At 40.4% G+C, this 19,995-nt stretch overlaps 1 protein-coding gene across 1 annotated transcript in view; it reads right to left on the bottom strand.

Annotated features, from left to right (window-relative positions):
- Window positions 1-19,350, bottom strand: part of dock8 (dedicator of cytokinesis 8) — a 53,145-nt gene extending 33,795 nt beyond the window's left edge. Inside the window, exons 1-6 of the mRNA XM_044374414.1 lie at window positions 19,082-19,350; window positions 10,723-10,822; window positions 6,144-6,319; window positions 5,317-5,388; window positions 4,591-4,699; window positions 765-974 (exon numbers count right to left, since the gene is read on the bottom strand). Of these exons, the coding sequence (XP_044230349.1) occupies window positions 765-974; window positions 4,591-4,699; window positions 5,317-5,388; window positions 6,144-6,319; window positions 10,723-10,822; window positions 19,082-19,134 (720 nt within the window). The 5' untranslated portion in view covers window positions 19,135-19,350. The remainder of the gene's footprint in view (window positions 1-764; window positions 975-4,590; window positions 4,700-5,316; window positions 5,389-6,143; window positions 6,320-10,722; window positions 10,823-19,081) is intronic.
- Between the last annotated feature and the right edge of the window lie 645 nt (window positions 19,351-19,995).

The following is a 19,995-nucleotide window of genomic DNA, read 5'->3' as shown; positions in this document are numbered from 1 at the left end:
TAGCACAGAACGTTTTAAAACTGCGCAAAAAATAGGGAGTAGTAGTCGTTCAGAGAAGATTCAGGAATTCAAGCAAGATTTACAGGTGCGGACTGAGAGGATTAGTGTGTGTGGAATCTTTCCAGCCGTGTTTTCACATTTCCAGCAGCAGTTTAAAGTTTCTGCTGTGCAACAATGGTTTATGGATATTTCTCTTATAAATCATATGAATAATTGATGGACTGTATTCAAAGAATACTGAACCAGAAACCACCCTGATGAGGGTTAGATAGCCAAAAAAATTGGGGAATAAAGTATTGTATATTTAACAAATTTTGAAAAAAAATTCTTTAACAGGGACAATGGACATTCATTGACTGTCCCACAACTAGCTAGATAGCTGAATTTCATCAGCAGTCCCTGGGCAGGCAAATCCACAAGAGAATTACAGCATCAAATGTTATAATTCAGACAGGGTACAAAGAATAAAGACTTTCCATTTCAAACATTACATCATACAAAAAAATGAAATAAAATACTCTATGTTTAGTACTTTGTGGTTAATGGTCACATGACTGGTTATGGTTCAGCCGAGATTTCAATTGTGATTTGAAATGTGATCTAAAGTTCACATTTAGTCTGCACATTGCTGTATGTGTATATCTAAAAATTGGAAAACTGGAGGCAGAGAATGTAACATAAAAATGAAACCTAACACACACACTTCCTGTACAACAATATAGACACTGACTGGCATATTACAGCCAGCTCTCTCTTTGTCTCACCTCATCAGCTGGTGGGTACAGAGCAAACAGCTCAGGATGTCTGTTCCCATGTCTTGCCTCTTGGTTCAAGCGGTCCAGCTCATCATGGCTGCTGAAGGCCAGCAGCCCCTCCACTCTCTGCTCTGGGGTCAAACACCGCAGGTTAAAGTCAGCGGAGGTCAATGTGCGGCCTGAGTCATCACTCAGCCCTGCTAGAGTCGGAGACTTGACCTGGGGCAAAAGCAGAAAGAAAAGGGTAAAAACAAAAACAACAAAAACAAAGGCTGAGCAAAATAAGGGGCTATTAAGGCAGAACATTTAAATAATATTACTTGAACAGGACTTGAATAAATACATGTCAACATAACAATGCTTGCCAGACCTATTAACCATCAATTTCCCTCCCCAGTGTTCCTTCATGGCTTTAAATCTCTAAACCATTTAATCAATTTTCAAACTGCCTATACTGTATTTTTTAAACTAGCATCATAAATCCTATCCTATATCCTTTCACAGAATTTTATGAAGTGTCAAAACATACATTACATTAAAAATGTAGCTTCCATGCTAATGTTATAAGCAGACACAACTAACAGCTAACAGGCATTTAGGGTGTCTAGACACTCTGTTTTGGCCTGGAGACAATGACAGTCTACTGTGTTTTTCTGATCAAGGCTCTCAATGTAGAGAACAAAGCATAGGTTCGTGTTTAAGTTCATGAGATAGTTAAGTCTTTTTATTACAGTTTTGTTCAGCATGTGCTTTAATCTGGCACATGTGTAGTACATTACTGTAATTTTATGACAGTTGGATGCATTTTCAGTTTCAATTCCCTCCTTTGTCAAGTACATTTTCCTACTGTATTTTCATAGTCATGCATGTAATAAAGTCACCAGAATGCAGGAATCAAAGCCACTGAATCTTTGACATACAATATGATGCAATGATCTACTTGTCACAAGCGATATTGATGCATTCCGCATTAGCTGATCAATTTCTGTAATCAGAGATCTCCCAGCAGGCTGATGGTTTGCTATACAAAAATGATAGCAGCAAAGAGGGCCGAGCTGACTTGCTGACCCAGAGTCGCGACAGCTTTGAAAAACAAGCTCACCAGATGCTGCACATTTTTGACACCCAGTGCCCTGCCAGCAACAGCACTGGCCTGTTGGGCAAAATGAGCACCAGGCAGCAGCATTAGCTTATAGCCTTTAATTAAATCACTGACAATAGCAGGGTGACATGCAAATGTGTCCTCTCAGACACCCTGCAAGGTCTGGAAGGAGACTCAAGTGTCAGAAATACATGAAAGATGGTTTTTGTTGCACATTGTCAAACAAATTTATATTTTATATTTGGCGCCTTTTAGCTCAGCCTTGTTTGTTGCTGTTCTGGTTAAAAGACCTCCAAATACTGTACAAGACTCATTCATTCAGAAAATATCCATGCTCTGATACCACTAATAGTACTCTTACGAAGTGAATAAATCTAAAATCTCACTTTAATATGAACATACTGTACATTGGCTTCTTATCTTCAACCAACAGATACATTCTGTGCATCTGTAAAACTTCTCCAAGTCTGTGGCTCAAGGTTCAAGCACAAAAGGACATTATCACAAGTGTTGTTAAACATGTCTGGAATCAGGAAGTATTCACTGTATTTCCTGTGATAAACAGTTGCCACTGAACTTAATTAAAATCAAAGGATTTGAGCATCCTCTGCCCATCAGTAAGGGGTCTCTCAGGCTGGTACTGGCACCATATGGAATTACTCAGACTCAGCTACAGTGCAGGGCATAACCTCTCTGCTCCCATACTACATCCTGCTCTGAACAGTCCCTCTCGCCACCCCTCCCTCCTTGTCTGTTTCACTCCCATCATCCATCAATCTCACATCCCTGCTCTCAAACCACAGGCAAGGACTGACCGAGCTTCCCTGCTAAAGCCTCACTCTGTTCAGGCTCAGAGAGACCATCACACCATGATCCCAGGGCTATTGCTAAAGCAGATTGAACCATATAAGAGACCTATTAAGCACTGAAGGACAATAGCGCTGTTCTTCCCCTCTCTGTCACTCTCTTTCTGGCATGTAGATCATGGGAAGCCTGCGGCTGTAATAAGGGCCTTTTGGTTTGGGTGATTAACCAGAATTGGCAAGGATGAGGAGATAGGAGGGGGCTGGTGAGGCTGGCTGGTGGTGAGTGATGGCTGGGTAGTTAGCCAGAGGCTGGGAGTGGTACTGACGGGGACTTGGATTGGCTGGGACTGCCTAACCTAGGGATTTGGCCACTTTAAGACAAAAGAGCTAGAGTGAGGGCAGTGAGAGAGGATGGGAACTTGGCTCAAAATAATGTCAGTGGAGGACTGATGAGGGATGCAGACTTCAGCTACATGATGATTTAAAAAGTTGTGTGATATTGTGATTTAACCACAATATCACTTTGACAGTCTAGTGGAACAAAGAGTTGATCAGGGATGGCGTGCATTAAAACATTCAGTTTTAGTTGTGTTCAAGCCAGGCTGAGTGAACTAGAAGGGCCACTGCCACAGTGGAAAGAGTGATAGGAATAACAAAACCCTGTTGTGTTCACTTTTAAAGCATCCCCCACCCAAGTCTCCCACCCCTCCCTCACTCTCCCACAGTAATGCCGTCTCTCTCTCTCAAGCCTTGATCAGTATGGACTACCATATTGCTCTCACTTAATGTCTTCTTTTCACAAACTACACTTTAACCAAGTGCAACATATTGACATCCAAGGACAAAGTTGGAAAGTGGCTTTGCTTTTAACTCTGCTTGAGAAATACACCTAAAGAAATAGTTTGACTTTTTAGTAAACATGCTTATTTGTTGTGTGTGGAGCCAGAGCAACACAGTGTTTAGCTTAGCTTAGCTTAGCATAAAGACTGGAAGCAGGGGGAAACAGATAGCCTGGATTTTAAAAATATCACCAATCATTACCTCTTGCATCTCATTTGTTCAATCAGTAGACAAACACAAATGCAAAAATCAATAATATGTGACTTTAGAGAAAGTTACAAAGTGATTTCTTGAGGAAGTTATTTGTCTGCCCAGCACTGTACAGTGAAAAGACAACAGGAAATCACAGCTCCTGGCTGTTGTTCACCAAGAAACAGTTACAGCAGAAAGCTTTAGAGGTGCTTTTAGGCATTTTTTTGTTTGTTTGTTTTTTTTTTACTATGTACAGTGAACCAGACCTAGCAGTCTATGCTACACTAAGCTGATTTGCTAAGGTAAGTTAACTGACTGCTGGATCGAGCTTCACATGAGAGTGAGTCTCACATGAGCTCTCAGCAAAAAAGCAATTAAGCATATTTTGCAAAATGTCAAAATATTCAGTTAAATTTAGACACTTGAAATGTATCAAGTTAATGCCAGAGATGCATATAAAGCTATATCAAAATATTTTCTTTTGTTTATTCTTGCCCAGAACTTAACCAAGCATCACAACCAAAAATTGTAACAGCTTTAAATGCGAGTAAATGCAGAATGTGACCAGAATATCAGTCTGCCACAATAGCTACAACACAAGAGTCTTATGAACTGTACAGGACAAGAGTGACTGAAGAAGGAAATAAGTGAATAATTGTTCCAGTGTAACAGAGCGGCCTTCCACACTGCACAAGACTGGCTTTGAGGAAGGCTATATGAAGAGAACTAATACTTCTCCTCTATTGAGTGACAAAGATTGTGAGTGAGGTTTCCTGATCTGAAGATCTGTGGGCTAATTCATCTCAACTCTATTCAGATGAAAACTGGAACTTTAGAACATTACTGTGTGTGTTGTACATTTTAATTCACAGCTGGATGTTATTGTGTGACTTACTGGTGTCTGTTCTTTCTCTGACTGGACATCGGACTCAAAGGTCTGCTTCTGAAGGAGTTTGTGTAGGCCAGCTCGTTCCGAATATGCACTCCAGCCATCCCCCTGGCACCTTCATACACACACACACACACACACACACACACACACACACACACACACACCGCGTCAAATACCCAGACACAGATGTACACACCAGTAACAACATGCATGGTTACTGCTGATACACCTCTGCACTTCTAATCAAAGTAGATAACAACACAAACAGAAGTCTTACACAACATAGTGTCGGTGTATGTGTGTATGTGAGTGTTTGTGGGAGAGAGAGAGAGCAATAGAGAGAGCTCTACAATGTAATCAGATAGGAGATCCCAGTGTATAACATTTATCAGGCTCTCTCAGACTTCTTGTTTCCTGATTTACAGACACAAGCGACTTCTCAGACAGTTCCTCAACAGCTGAAATACTTACGAGGACATTATTGTCTGTGTTTTTTGGGATCTTTGATTAAGATACAAAAGCCTGAAGTGATCAATAAATGCTGTACATCAGAGAAAATCCACTTGGATATTATTGCTGAAGTTTTTTCATTCAAAACTGCACAGATATCTGTCAGGGTATCTACGTGAAGCCAAACAGCATGTACATCAGCTATATCAATCTTGAGAGTCCTGAGCATTCTGTAACTGTAACACGGTAACTCTTGTGCTTCTGTGGGAGACTATTTACCTTCTAGAGACCACAAGCCACGGCTGGGTGTAACTCTTTACACAGTCTCTCACATGGGGATCCAACTCCACTCTACAAAGAAAGGGATGAGGAGGAGAAAAATTTCAAAGACACGTACACAGATTTTCATGCAGAAATGCTTGCAAACATTCACAGACAACTGAAAACTCTACATTCCTCTCCTGTCATGGTCAAGGTGTTGGGCAAGTGAAAAGTCTGAGTAAGCTAAGATAACGTAAGTTTCAAAGAAAATGATTACGCTCCTGGTTCTTATTCTGCAACCGCATGAATCTTTCTTAAGTTTATACTCCCAACCAGTGCCTTTCAACTCAATACACCTGAGAAATAACAAACAAACAAACTAATTTTGCACTTTATTTTACCATTTTTAATCTCTACATTTGATCTTATTGTAACACTTTACTCTCACCTTACTAGGTGTCTTTAATGTTGTTGTAACTCAGATCACAAAAGTTGCTAGATAAAAAAAAAAAAAAGTATTTTCCTACATGGGCTTGAAAAAACAGTGTTCGGAATCTGTCATTTCCTTACTCCTTTTAATCTCATATTTCTGTTTCAGTTTTGTGGGTGTTGTTGTTGCCAAACTTTTCTAGAAAAACGATTCAGTAGCGGATTGCATGAAGATTGTTATTTTACCACTAACAAACACTGATGATGAGCTAAAACACACTAATTTGTACATTTTCTGCACTATTTAACACTAAAGATCTCTTCATTCCTTTTGCCCTATCACCTTGTTTATTTCCTTTGAGAGGATTTTTCTTTTTATTCCTCTGTTGTCTAATATCTGTCTTCTTGTGACTCACCCATCCTCAGGGACAGAGTGTCGAATGGTGCGACACTCCTTATCCACCTGCTCCACCTTAAGGTCATCGTCTGGGAAGTCCCCAAGTTCCTGCATCAGGGCTGAGTCTCCACTTCTTAGCTGTGATATCAAGAACTCCTCCAAGTCCAAAGGCTCCACCGCTTCATACGACGGGGGCTGAAGAATCGAGAGGTGATGGTGAAAGGGAAGCAATGGAGTTGAAGGAGAAGAGGAGATTAAAGTAAGTAATAGGACACATAGCACCAAATATCTTTATTAAATATCCCAACAGAGCAGAGAATCAGTGGATCTCTTTGAGGGAGATTATTAATTATTTGTCTGAAAAGCTTAGATGTAAAGCATTCCCTCCATGAGACCGTGCATATTTAGGGTTAAGGTGACAAAAACAAAAGGAAATGCAAAAAAGAGGCAACATGAGACAAAATGGATCAATCATTTGTGAAAAGCAATTGGTTGATTGATGAGTTTATGTAGCCCTCAGTTGTACTCAAATAGTGCAGAAAAGGACTGAGAAAAAAAATAAAAGATAGGAGGGGAGGTGGGACCAGGCATGTTGAATCATGACTATTTTCTTATACCTCATACCTGTCGTGGAACAAAAGATTCAAGCACATACATAAATAGAAACTGGAACAAGCTGGACAGTATCAGACAGTTTTCACTGTGGACCTATTTTTAGACAGAAACTCTATCAGCACACACTCCAGAGCCACAGAAGATCAAAGGCAAAGCTGCAATCACTTTTATGTACAGTACAAATGGGCTGAAATTTTCATTTGGGTCTTTGAATCAGCACATATTGTTCAAATCGTCCATACACACAATGAAATAAATTCCCTGTGACACTTAAAGGGGAAGAATAAATGAGCTTTTCATCATTAGAAAGGGCTCTCTGAAGGGAAAAAAAAAACACAACTGATGTGATAACACACGTCTCTTTTGTGGTGCCCGTCTGGCTGAGGTTGTAAAAGGGGAACCTGCATAGAGCAGGTGTTAGTGTAAAAGCGAAATGAGCAGGCCTCCAATCTGATTATAGTATGCAGGCTGATGTAGGCAAAAGCTTGGAAATAAACACACAAAGTCTCTCAACCCATAGAGTACAACATTTTAAGAGAAAAAAAATCTACATTAGCACTATCCAAAAAGAATATTTAAGCTTTTTAATCATGCACACTGTTCTGCACAGGAAGCGTTTGCACAACAATCAGGTAGTGTGCAAAATACTGGGTGAGAGAGAAAGTGTTACAGGAGACAGAGAGAGGGAAGAAAAACACAGAACCAAACTAACCGCTGGCATACAAACACTGACAGATAATGGACACAGAAGAGGTTTAGATAACTGCTGCAACAAGATGAGTCACTGATGTACTCAACTTTGGAGAGCGGAGCAAATTCCATTTGCCTTCAGACATGTTTTTACACATCAATCTACCCCGAGGAATATTTTTCTCTTCTGAGCACTCAGGAGCAAACTGTACCACAAGGGCTAGTATCAATGGCTAGCATGCAGCACAAGAAGGAAAGAATACACAGAAAGCCAGACAGAGCAAGCATATGATTATTATTGTAAATGACACGCCTATCGATGAAAACTTTAGAGGAGGAGGTGTCAACAGTGTTTCTACAGTGGCGGTCCTCTCATCTATCTGCATCTCTTGTGCATTCTGCTTTAGAGTTCAAAGAATCATTGTAACATGGCTTCTTTTTCTTTCTTGTTTAGTGTGGAGGCTAACAGGAACAAATGAATGCAAATCTATGCATGCCTCCGATCAGCGCCTGCTGCTCTTTGGAGTCATGAGTGGAGCTAGTAAGCAAGCTTCTCCTTGCCAAATCAGTAGCAAGACTTTCTATCAGCTTATTTAGTAGTGATTATAAAGTTAATACCTTTGCAAGAATTTATGAGAATGAATATTGATTTTACCAGGAAGTGAAGGAATCTACATCAAAACAGACAAAACTCAGTGCAGACAAACTCAACAAGAAATTAATTTAATAAGCTTCTTTTTTTTTAGTAATATTACACATCTTTTACCAATAGCTGCAATATCAATTAAGAATTAAGAATTAAGAATATTAATCAATTTAAAATACAATGTCCATCTACCAACTGTTCAGTGTACAATATGACAAAACAGACATGTAAAGAAGTCATGACAAACAAAGTTCTAACAAGATACAGCCACCTTACGCCTGAGTCATGATATTCTGAACAATTAAGTGTACTAATTATCTCTTTCTATCATTTCATTAAATGACAGCTGTGCTAATACAAAAAGTGTAGACTCACCCTGCTGAAAACTGAAAACTGCACAGCAAAAAGGAAGCATACAAAATGGCGTACTCCGGATATGGGAACCTGCAGTGTGCACCTACTGACGCTGAGTGCTTTTTGTTGAAACTATGCCACAATGCAGTGCACAGATCCTCTTAAAATTGATCCACATATTCCTAGAGGCTGAGAACCACAGTAGATCAGAGAAGAAACAATCAGCATTACCAAAAGTAGAAGAGACGTTTATAGTCTATCAAAAGGTTTAAGTTGAGCCTGACTGTTTTTACCCGCTAAATGTATTGACAGTGGTTGCATTCAAAGTCTTGCAGTTTGGAGTTGAAAGGGCGAAACCACAAGACATTACAGGAAGTGACATAAACAAGGCGTCCCTCCATCAACGGGTGTTTCAACAGACAGGAACAGAAACTAAAGACACACACACACACACACGTGTATGCTGCTTGTACACACACAGCCACTGCACATGTGCACAAAAACACATGCTGCTTTTCCTCTTAATCTCTCAATTTGTATATCAAACCTACAACGAACAACCACGAGCCATCAATATTCATTATTTCAGGCGCTAAAAATGGCAGGAGAGTAAGAGAGGGAGAATTGTGATAACCGAAAAAGTGATCCCCGTCACAACTGCAACAACAAACATGCCTCCCTCCTCTCAACAAACATCCCACCCTCATCCCCGTGCTAGACGCGACTGCTGAATAATGGGAAACTATCATCCCCGAGATTATGGTATTAAAACCTCTCTCCCGTATCCCAAATCCGGCCATATTAAAGATTTGCCCGTGTAAGCTGCAAGGTAAGCAGGCCCCCATCCAGCGCTTGTCAGTAGCCAAGGCACTGACCCATTTCCCAAGCAGGTTAGAGATTAACCACGTTGCATGCTACAAGACGGGGTGGGATGGGATGGTCCAAGTATTCCTCCTCAAAACCTGTCAGCTGACTAGCTAAAGGATCATCACTGGGAAAGTATCAAAGGGCTGCAGCTCAGTCAGTCATGCACACAGATATGTCAGGAGACTTAGCGCCTAAGAGCTTTAGAAAACTTTCAATGAGAGAGACGTGGGGCGGCAGGGAGAGGAGATATGTGAGGGAAAGACAGAAATAGAAAAAAAAAAAAAGTAGGAAGACTGACAGTGGAATATATGAATCTGGGAGGCAGAGACAGAGGTTCACAGGGTACCACAAGAGTGTAGTGGGAACAAATCCCTGCAAAGGATTACTGTGCATCATTCTGTCTGGTTGCTTGAGAGAGCAGGAATCACTCTTAACTCTCTGTTTGGCTTCAACTAAAGAGGCAGGAAAACAACCTGTCATAATGGTATTCAATCCTCTGCAGAAACTGCAGAAGAGATACTCAGTTTTCCAAACTCTGTTAAATAAACATAATAATAATAACAATAATAATAAAAAAGCATGTTAAACCATGACTGTGCTCTTATCCCATCTATTGTAAGAGGAAGGAAGATACTTCCTAAAAAAATCTCCTTTGCAGAAATACAGACAGCTGCTTTTTGTAAGAACTGCTACTTGTGCCGTAGCAGAATTTCCATGATTCAAATTATAATCTATGAAGACGAGACACCACACTGAGTCAGACATTCACAGAGCTAATGACAGTAAAGAGGATGTGAAGAAGATATGCTTAAATCCCTGTGGTGTAGGCAAAAGCACTAAAGCTGTGTGAGTGCAGCTTGGTGAGTGCAACACTCACTGTATATATTTATATTCACACAGTTAGCAGCACATAATGAGATATTCCTATGGAGGCCCAGCATTAATGTTAAATGATGTTTTGACCTATCATTTGGTCCTGCTGTGGGTATCAGGCTGTGAAGTCATAATGTAAATCGGCTGAGCTCTCTGACAGGTGACACCAGCATTCAGTTCTTGTCTGCTGCTCTTCTTAAACACACTTAAGTATTTATATTCATTCTGTTAGATAAATACTAAATACTGCTCATAAAAAGGAATTTGTCATTTGAAAACTTTGATGCATTTTCATTTTATTTAATTCCAAATGTCTTTCATTACCTATATTCCTTTCTGGAACCCACCGGCAGCTATTGCCACACATTCAAATGTTCGTAGTTCAAATGCAAAATGTTGACTTTGCTAATGACTAATTTTTCTAGGTAAATATGAATCAGTAATAGACCTGATACTTGATGGATAAAAATGAGAAATAACAGATTCATTTTAAAAAGCCAATGTTGTTTTATTTATTTATATATTTATTTCTTTTTTATAGAAGGAAACTCACCACATTGAGGCACACTGAGGCTGAAGCGTTGGAGTTGGTTCGGCTGTGATTAAAGCCATAGTTCCCACTGAAGTTTCGCCTGATCTCTGCAGACGAATGCCTGGAACAAAACATGGAAACACATAAAGATTCATTAGGTTATGTGACCAGAGGGCATATGAGTATAGTAAATATGTGGGGATTTGGAAGCTTTTTGTTGGGAAACAGACACATAAAAACATCTCCAACCTTATGTAAAACCATAACTTTTGTACATTGCGACCAACATGCGCTTAGCATATCTTAATGAGAGATGCAACAGAAATTCCAGCATTGTTCCTACTCGCATTAGTTTGAATTGGTCAGCCGTGGCGATTCCATTCAAACCATTGTTCGCTCTCTACAGAAGCACATCTCTGCTGGCTGTGTAAAGGCTTTGTCATGCTGGCAGCCATACAGGCAGTGGAGTAAATATGGTGTCCTGATTTAAGGGTCAGGCCGAGCAGGAAATCAACATGACATAGGAATGAAGGGGTATTCAAATACATTGAGTAGATGGGGTCGGTGTGTATGCGTCTAAATGTGTGTGTGTGTGTTTGCCTGTAGCTCTCTCCAAAAAGAGGGGAGAACAGAGAATGACAAGAGCAGAGCCAGTGTCCCAATTTGTTGCACACATTTCGTCTCACTGCATCGCTGTGCTAATGCGCTGTCTATTTCTTTGTAATTAATCTACCATATCATTGGAGCTCTACCAAACTCTACACAATAACTGCCTTATTCTCTGTGGCTAAATGCTGAAAGGCCAGTTTTGTGTGTATAAGCATGTGTATGTGTGTTAAGTATGTGTGTAAGTTTTTATTTATGTGTTGTTTTGAAATTGTTCAGATTTGTATGCATTTGTGCATACTGTGCGAGTGTCACAAACATTTTATTGCATCATTGCAACACAGGGTAAAGTTAAAGGGCAAAGACATAAGCAAATGGGTCACATTGCCGACCACCTACCCTGTGGTCAATCTCATTTGTTCATTAAGTCCCCATGGCCATTGTTACAACAGCCCTGCTACTATTTACTACAAAAACCCATAAACATCAATGCAGTGGAGGAATGCCACCATATCAAAACGTCAAAACCACTGAAGCTGCAAAGTCATGAAGCATGTAAAATCTGTAAGACATCTAAAAACTATTATTCATTTCTAGAAAAACATTGATTGCATCACCAGTGTAAACGCTGGTTAATATCCAATGTCCCCACATGCATTTCTGATATATTACAGTTCAATATAAAGGGCCTCAATGAAAAATACAATCTACTTCAATCTGAGACACTTTCCCCTCCCTCCTGTCAACGTCACGACACGCTGCGTAAATACAGTAACTGCATGCCGGGGAAGGTCAAGGCATGGGTGGAAGAACAGTATACAAATTTACACAAAGAGCAAAGTCCAGGAGAGCAGCGGCATTTCATTTAACGTCAACATTCAACATAAACTGCTCCGCTGTGGTTTCAAACAAGGTACAGAAAAGAAACATTACACAATATGTACAAACTAAACACCGACAACAATGCAAATGTGTACATCATTGAAATAAATGGCTGCAAATGGCATGAAGGGATGAAGGCATGAAGGCACAAGGCATAGGCCTACAACGACACACATATGCATGCTGATTTGCAGTGTGCACCAACATACACACACACACACACACACACACAAAGGTATGTCTGGCCACGTTATCAACTTTTACTCTTTCATCACTAGCAATAACAGTGCTGTTATGCAATTCTCACTTGTGCAAAAGTCACTTTTAACCTAAACCTACACACTTTTCAACGTGTTTATAAGCCTTACTTGACTCAGAACACATATTGTGCAAAAGCACACCCGGAGGCTGTTCAGTACAACCAAAATCATGTACTGCTGGTCACTGAGTGGGTCTATTGGATCATAATGGTTTACTATCCTTGCACCAGGGCTCTTAGACAATAATTGTTAGTTGTCTTGCCTCGTATCCCACCGCCCACCTGCACAATCATCACCAAACTAATGTCTCATCACACGGCCACTTTTTACACTACTAATGGCTACAGGGAACGTGCTGAGTTACACTCCTTGTAATGCAATGAGTCAAATCACATAAGCCTGTGGAGCTTAAAGGAGCTGGAGGCAATAGACTGAAGCGCCAGAAAGCTTCAAGTCAACAGGATTGACACTCCTCCTAGCTCCACCTCCCGCCTTATCTGGGGAGTAAGTGACAGGACAGACTTATGACTTCAGCCTCAGACGTCTCTGCTTGGGTCCAATTGGTTTTAGCATGTTTCACTTTGAAATGAGAATGGCAGGGGAATGGGGCTGCTGATATTTATGTGATTCTGATGTTAAATACTGCCTCTTTAACTAGATTAAATAATCAACACACAAGAAGCAGGCCTACTGTAGACAAGACTTTGATGGCTCCAGTTTAATGGTTCCATTCAGCTGCTGACCGAACAAAACAAAAAAAAAACAGAAGAAACAAGAATTCCTTTTCTTGCCCGAGAGCAGATTGTGTGGTGGGTGTATTGAGCTTGTACCCGAGGCAATTCAAACCTTGTAAAATCTTCTCATAACTTGACTTGTAAAGAATCGTGCCCTACCCTGTGTATAAACTGAGCCCACAACCACTGAGCCACTAACATGTGCCCTCCCTCGTCATCTTTCATTGCTATAAGAAACAAAGCTCATTCATATCTGTATCATCACATATCCCATACTGTATATTAAGTATAATTTGCATAGATACATGCATTGTCACATGAATGCACATGTGGGTGCTTGCTAGCATACAAACACACAGGCTCTATCTATAAAAAGACTGGGCAACTAAAACAGTAATCAGCCCTTGCCAGAAGAGCCAAGCAGGCATTATTTTACCACTAGTAGACCAACAGCTTGTCACAGCAGACAGCATCTGTCATTCTCTTTAATGGACCCGTGTCTTGGCATCCTCTGTTACATAAAACCAAAGCTGCTCTTGTCAAAAAGACAAAAAGCAGAGCTTTGGATTTTGGTCGTTTTGGTGTTATGATCTCAAAAGCAGATTGTATAATAAGCCCAGCATTGACCAATATCTTGATCATTACTTTTTACTGAAACCACTAAGACTGAGAAAGTAACAATTGTATTGGATCAACTCGAAGGCTTCTGAACATTTCAGGGACAAATATTTGACTGTCAACAATACTTGTTATGTTTTTAGCTGAGAGGACACAGATCATAAGAGATAATAAATAAAAGTAATGACTGTTTGAATAGGAAGACTTCAGGGAAATGGCTACACCATCTTTAATTAGGACTGACTGTTTCTGAAGAAACAGCTGTTATTGAAGTTGACTGCTTTGGTCTTGAGAGCAGCTTCTGAGTTTGTTTGTGCCTCATCAGGGCGTAGGGCTTCAGGTCTGAGACCTCTGAGAATGACCATTGTGGCATTCCCCGAAAGGCACATTTTTTCACCAACGCTCTTTCAGTTTGATTATGTCGTCCTAAAATGTGAGCAGAGCCCGGATCAGCAAATCAGCGCATACTGCAACCCACTTTGAGCAAAGTGTAAGAGACTCCCAAATGTCTTGAATATGCATTTCAAATGAAAGGCTAGGCTAAATAGATATTCGTGGGCATGAATGCTTTGAATACAGTCAACTCATCCTGAAGAAGGCAGTTTGCAGAAACGTCCATCTTTACAAGTTTCTTTCATTACAAGGTTCTTTTTTTGTTTTCCAAAAAGAACAACATTTATGTGCTGGCATTGCAGCAACTATTATCACAACATCACCTTGCTCATGTTGAAGGTCCATCATTATTACATCATACCGTAATAATGTAGAGAGGCTACATGAGACTGATGGGGAAACTCGACATTTGTGTAATTTGCTACCCCCCCTTCATCCACAATAAGGCTGGGTTAGGGGTGTAATCTGATTACCAGCGTGCTGCATGTACACACAGATTTTACAGCAACCAGGTTGCCATAGTGCATATAAACTCTTTGTCTGATCTCCTGTGTAACCTGATTTATTGTGTGCATGTAAACATAACGACTGTCACTATATCACAGGCCTCGATGTCTTGACAACATGCAAAACCCCCAGAAAATCAAGCAAAATGTCAATAAATGTGCTTTCTTTGGGGTCAAACATTTTCATATAACACCAGCAAAGTATTTTCTTTTTACAATGAACTGCTAAGAAAGCATTTTCTCTAGCTAAAAACTAAGCCTGATGACAATGATTACCTTTTTTTTTCTTTTATGAGATATAATTAGACTCAGTAATCAACACTGATGAGGATGGCACTCTGAAAACAGCTGCTACCAGGGAGTCGATGTGGAGCCAGAATTACTACTGACATCAAGCTGCGGCGATTAATCAGAGACTGCTGATGACAGATTAGGAACACTGTTAAAAAACATCAGGACTCAGCACATTTTATGGTCACATTACCCAATTCTTTCACAGTAAAACTGATGAAAATATATCATGTATCACATCATCAGCAAATCAATTATAGCAACTGCCATGTCAAATCACTGATTAGTAGACTAATTAACCATAAATCAATTTTACCTTTTTTCAATGTTTACCTATTTAATGATTCCATTTAGTACAGGAAAACAATGCTATTTTGGAGGTAGATAATTGCATGCTATGTTAACCAGACATTGATTGTTACTACAAACACTGGAATATCCGTGGTTATATTGTTATAACCACTGACCTTATGTCACACTGTGCTAATTAGATCATCCTGTATGAGGAAGAAATAAGAACTTGTTACTTATTCAGGGAAAATGAGAACAAAAAAAGTGTTTTATCATTAATCAGAATAAAATACTTTTGTTAAAGCAGCTATGTGTGTGACCCCGTTATTTCAAGTATTTATGAGCTGTCAAATCTGCCTCTAATCTGTCAGTAATGCTAGACCTCAAACTACAGGGAGTCATTTAATATGAATAATACACACTTATTTCTTAAAATATGTGCCTTCACAAAAGTTGGGTCATGGAGCCCCAACCCAAAGTATGATTTCTCAGTGTGGGTTCCAGTGTGAAACCCTTTAATCGTCCCTCTCCTATAGAAAGTAGCTGGCCATTTTGTTGCGTCATGCTGTCTATGGCAGGCCTGCACTTGCTGTGTGTGCATATGGTGCCTTTCTGTCAGCATTTCTGGAATCGTTGCCCAAGCATTCCTGAAATTGAGTCTGGCTCTAAAGCTGCAGTATCACTGCTTCTCACAGCTACATTCTGATTAATAGCCCCCCCTCCCCACCACCACCACCACCACCAAAATAGCCAAATCTATAGTTCTACTCATGATTATCTGTATTTAGGTTGACTCCTCATGACGTGACTCCCACCAGGGAGGAGGTTCAGCCAGGCAGTCTACAATTATTGCTATTATCATCATTATTATCAAGTCAATCCACTGGAGGTGGGTAGCTGCTTCAGTTTGCATGTTGTAGCCTGAAACACCTTCTCCCATAAGTCCTCCCTCTGTCATCTGAGCCAAAGAGGAAACACTTAAAAAAAAAACAGTGGTGTGCTGTACATGGCAAGAGGGAAGCAGACCAAAGGGATGTCCCCACTGTGTGTCTCATACTATCATATGTCTCCAGACTTAATGAGTCTTACTGCTATCAGCACCATCACGGCTCAGCTTCCTGTCAGAGGGAGGCACTCACAAACACAGCAGTCATTTGGCATGACTCAAGTCACAGACTGCTCCGAGGAACAACAAAAAAAAAAGTGACAGAAGGAAACTTTAAGCACAACTTCTTGTTGAGTTTGAATGATTTGACCACAGGGTGAGTCATTAATCAAATGTTTTAAGTAGGCTAAAGAGGCACACCAAGCAGATGTCATAAGCCAGAACCCGGAGGAAATCAGATGCAACTCAATCTGGATCCCACTGCCACTTAAGGGTATTGAACGACAGAGGCCTCGTGTCCACAGCTGTCCTCACACCTGTTACCATATGCTAGTGGGTAATGTAATCTATTGAGGTTTCAGCTACATTCTGTCTATTCATTTAAATCTAACATTGTGCTGTGCTGTGTTTCTTTGCATTGTGCGTTACTGACCACCATATTCTCAACATTTCCTTTCCATTCCCTTTTTTTTTGTGCTTATGAAGAAAACACACATTTCCTGATTTTAAACCGCCACGAACAAAAAGCGAAGTGAAACCAGAACGACGTGTCCACGGTGGGCAGGATTTCCTTCACACTCCATCCTGATAGAGAGACTGAGAAAGGAACTATATTAGAACATATAGGATATTAAGGGGTGGGTAAAAGAACACTTGTCAAATCACTTAAGCAAAAACTTGTACAAATAAGGGTTGTACTAGTTTGCGTGCCAATTAACAGGTTTTTCAGCCTGTCACATACCATATACTTACGTTTCAACTTGTGATCACTCTTCCTCTTTCTAGAAGTTTATGTGGCTCTTGTTGCTAGGATTTTCTCGGCTGTTCCACTTGACATTTTACATGATCTCGTAGTTTTTGTGACCAATGCGACCATAATGTAGTTTTCAGATGATATGGCCCTTTTTGAAGCTCCATTAGATGTCTCGTGGTTCTTTAAAATTACACCAAACTGCTGGTTGTTAAGCCTCTTTTAAGGCTCACACTGACCACACTGAATGTACCTGTAATGTGTTTATAATTATTCAGGGTTCTTTCCAATATAGTGTTTACAACAATTCATAAATGCATCAACTATACACTCCACAACAGCATGCTTCGCTACAGTACAGCATCTTCTAAGTAGCCCCTCTACTGGCCCATCACTGGATTCAGGCTGTGACCATAAGATCCCTTACACCCCCTCAGCAGCTGAGCTCAGCTCTGCACAGCAAAGCATATATCTATCCATGATTTCTCCTGGCTATGCAAAACAAGAGTATGTTACATTCCCTAAGGTAGTGGTAGTGGTGGAAAGAGGATTTTACACTCAACACAGGAAAAAAATAAAACTTTGGACAAGAGATGAAATGATATTCAATTAATCCTTTAAGTTACTTTTCAAGCAAATTCACTAGTTTCAGCTTCTTAAATGTGAGGATTTCCTGCTTTTCTCTGTTTTATATCATAAAATAATCTCTTCAAAATCTCTTGGTTTGGGACTAGGAACAAGTAGCCTAATTTGAAGACATCACCTTACATATTAGGGTATTGTAACATTTCTCACTGTATTCTGACATTTTATAGACAAAACAATTGATTAATCAAGAAAATCCGTAATGAAAATAATCTTAAACTACTTTGAATTTCTTTCAAAAATATTTTGTATGACTGTATAAGTGGTAATTTTAGACTGTACACTTATGAAAGCTTGTAAAAACTGGAGAAGCAAGGAAACAGATATTTGGTCAATGGAGACAGTCAATAGCGCTTTAAAAAAAGAGAGGATCACAGAGGATTAAAACAGTGCTGCTTGTGAACTACAAAAACAAATGTGAAAGAAAACAATTTGTTTCCTCATTATTGCCTCATGACTTTGACAAAGACTGACCAAAAATGACCCGCTCTGCCCCTAATCCACTTCCACAGTGTGAATGAACCCCAGTGCAAAGTTTATTAAACTGCTGTAACATAAGGCACTGTGCAGTGTATAACAAAACACTCGGTTTGACCTGCACACGCTGTGGCAAGAGGAGCCCTGTAGGGAGAAGCCTGATATGCCAGCCCTGCACTGCTAATCATAGGAAGTAATAGTGTATTTGTTTTAATGCAACAGGAGCATGGTACACAATGGACTTCCATGTACATACTTCCTCCACACCTGGCCAGTGACACAGCAGGAACTATGACCACATCCCTCCTCATTTACAGTGGCTGTACTCAGACTTTACACACCACAGGAAATGATCACATTAGAAACACTAGATATAGAATCAGCATCCTCATGAGGAGGAAACGACACTGATAAAATACAGATCTATCTTTAAGTTCAGCATTGTTTGCTCTCTTCAGACTGTTAAGTGTGAGTGGTGAGAGAAACTCATGTATTCATGATTGATCACATGGCTGTCACTTTTACAAGAAGTTAAGCATGTCCTGTAATAACTCTTATGCGCTCTTATGACAAAAAAGTTGATTGTTTCGTATCCTCCAGGCTGCTTTGTTGTTTTTTTGTACCTCGGGACAGAGTGAACTGACCTGCAGCATTAACATTCACAACATGTGGCTGCTCGCTCCGCTGTGAAAACCCCTCAAACTGTCAAAACAGGGGCTCCTTCCCAAATTCTCCAGGGAAGCACCAAGAGTTCACGCTCACCGCTAAAAAAAAAAACAAAACTATCAAAACAACCACAGCTTTCTATATGAGATGTTTACCTGTTGATTTTCAGAGCGAAAGCCCGTCGCTCTGCGCTGCCCAGAGAAGCCATACGCGAGTGTAAAGTCCAGTTCAGCCGCGCTGGCTTCGGTGTTTTCCTGCGGTCTCGCCGCCTCGCTGACTGTCACCCGACGCACCGCACACCGCTCCTCGCTACAGTCCGACAGTCATGTCAACACTCATCTTGGTTGTGGCGGGCAGGGGCAGCTTTCCTGGGTGTAAACTTCCGCATTTGCTCTGAGCCATCCCGCAGAGAGAGAGACACAGAGAAGAGAGAGAGAGAGAGAGAGAGAGAGAGAGAGAGAGAGAGAGAGAGAGAGAGAGAGAGAGAGAGAGAGAGAGAAAGAGAGAGAGAGAGTGGGAGGAGATGATGGGACACGCTTGATCAGACGCGCGCTCCCTCGCTGCCGAGATAAGCATGTGGGTTTTGATGAAAGCAGTGGTTCTCAAAGTGGGGTTCGGGGATCCCCAGAGGTCTTTGATGGGGTTCCAGGGGGTCCCCAGAAAAAAGGGGGGACCATTTATTTTCATTGTATTGACTATTTTGGTCATGGTTTTCATACACTTTATGTAATAAAACATCTAAAAGCAAAAATCTTAACAGATGTGGGACAAAATCTAAGTCTAATTTGTGTCAGTTTAGGGGTCATTGACGTGAAAAGATCCCCTCCACACATGTATTAAGACATGAAAATACTCTTCTTGGAACAATAATATGTGTCTGACAAATGACACCTATTACTTCTTCCTCATTAAAAAAGTCAAGAATCTATGAATATGCAAATATATTTAATCTCACAAGTGTAACTCCTACTTCACTGTAAAGTCCATTCTCAGTATTTGTGCACTAGAGGTTTCAAGTTTCCTCATCACACTCGGGTAAGTTGAATACTGGACCAGAATTGGCTTCCAA

This window comes from Thunnus albacares, chromosome 2 (assembly GCF_914725855.1).
Source record: "Thunnus albacares chromosome 2, fThuAlb1.1, whole genome shotgun sequence".
Lineage (NCBI taxonomy): Eukaryota > Metazoa > Chordata > Actinopteri > Scombriformes > Scombridae > Thunnus > Thunnus albacares.
Note: the sequence above shows the minus strand (reverse complement) of the source record. Positions and strands in the feature narration are given on the sequence as shown.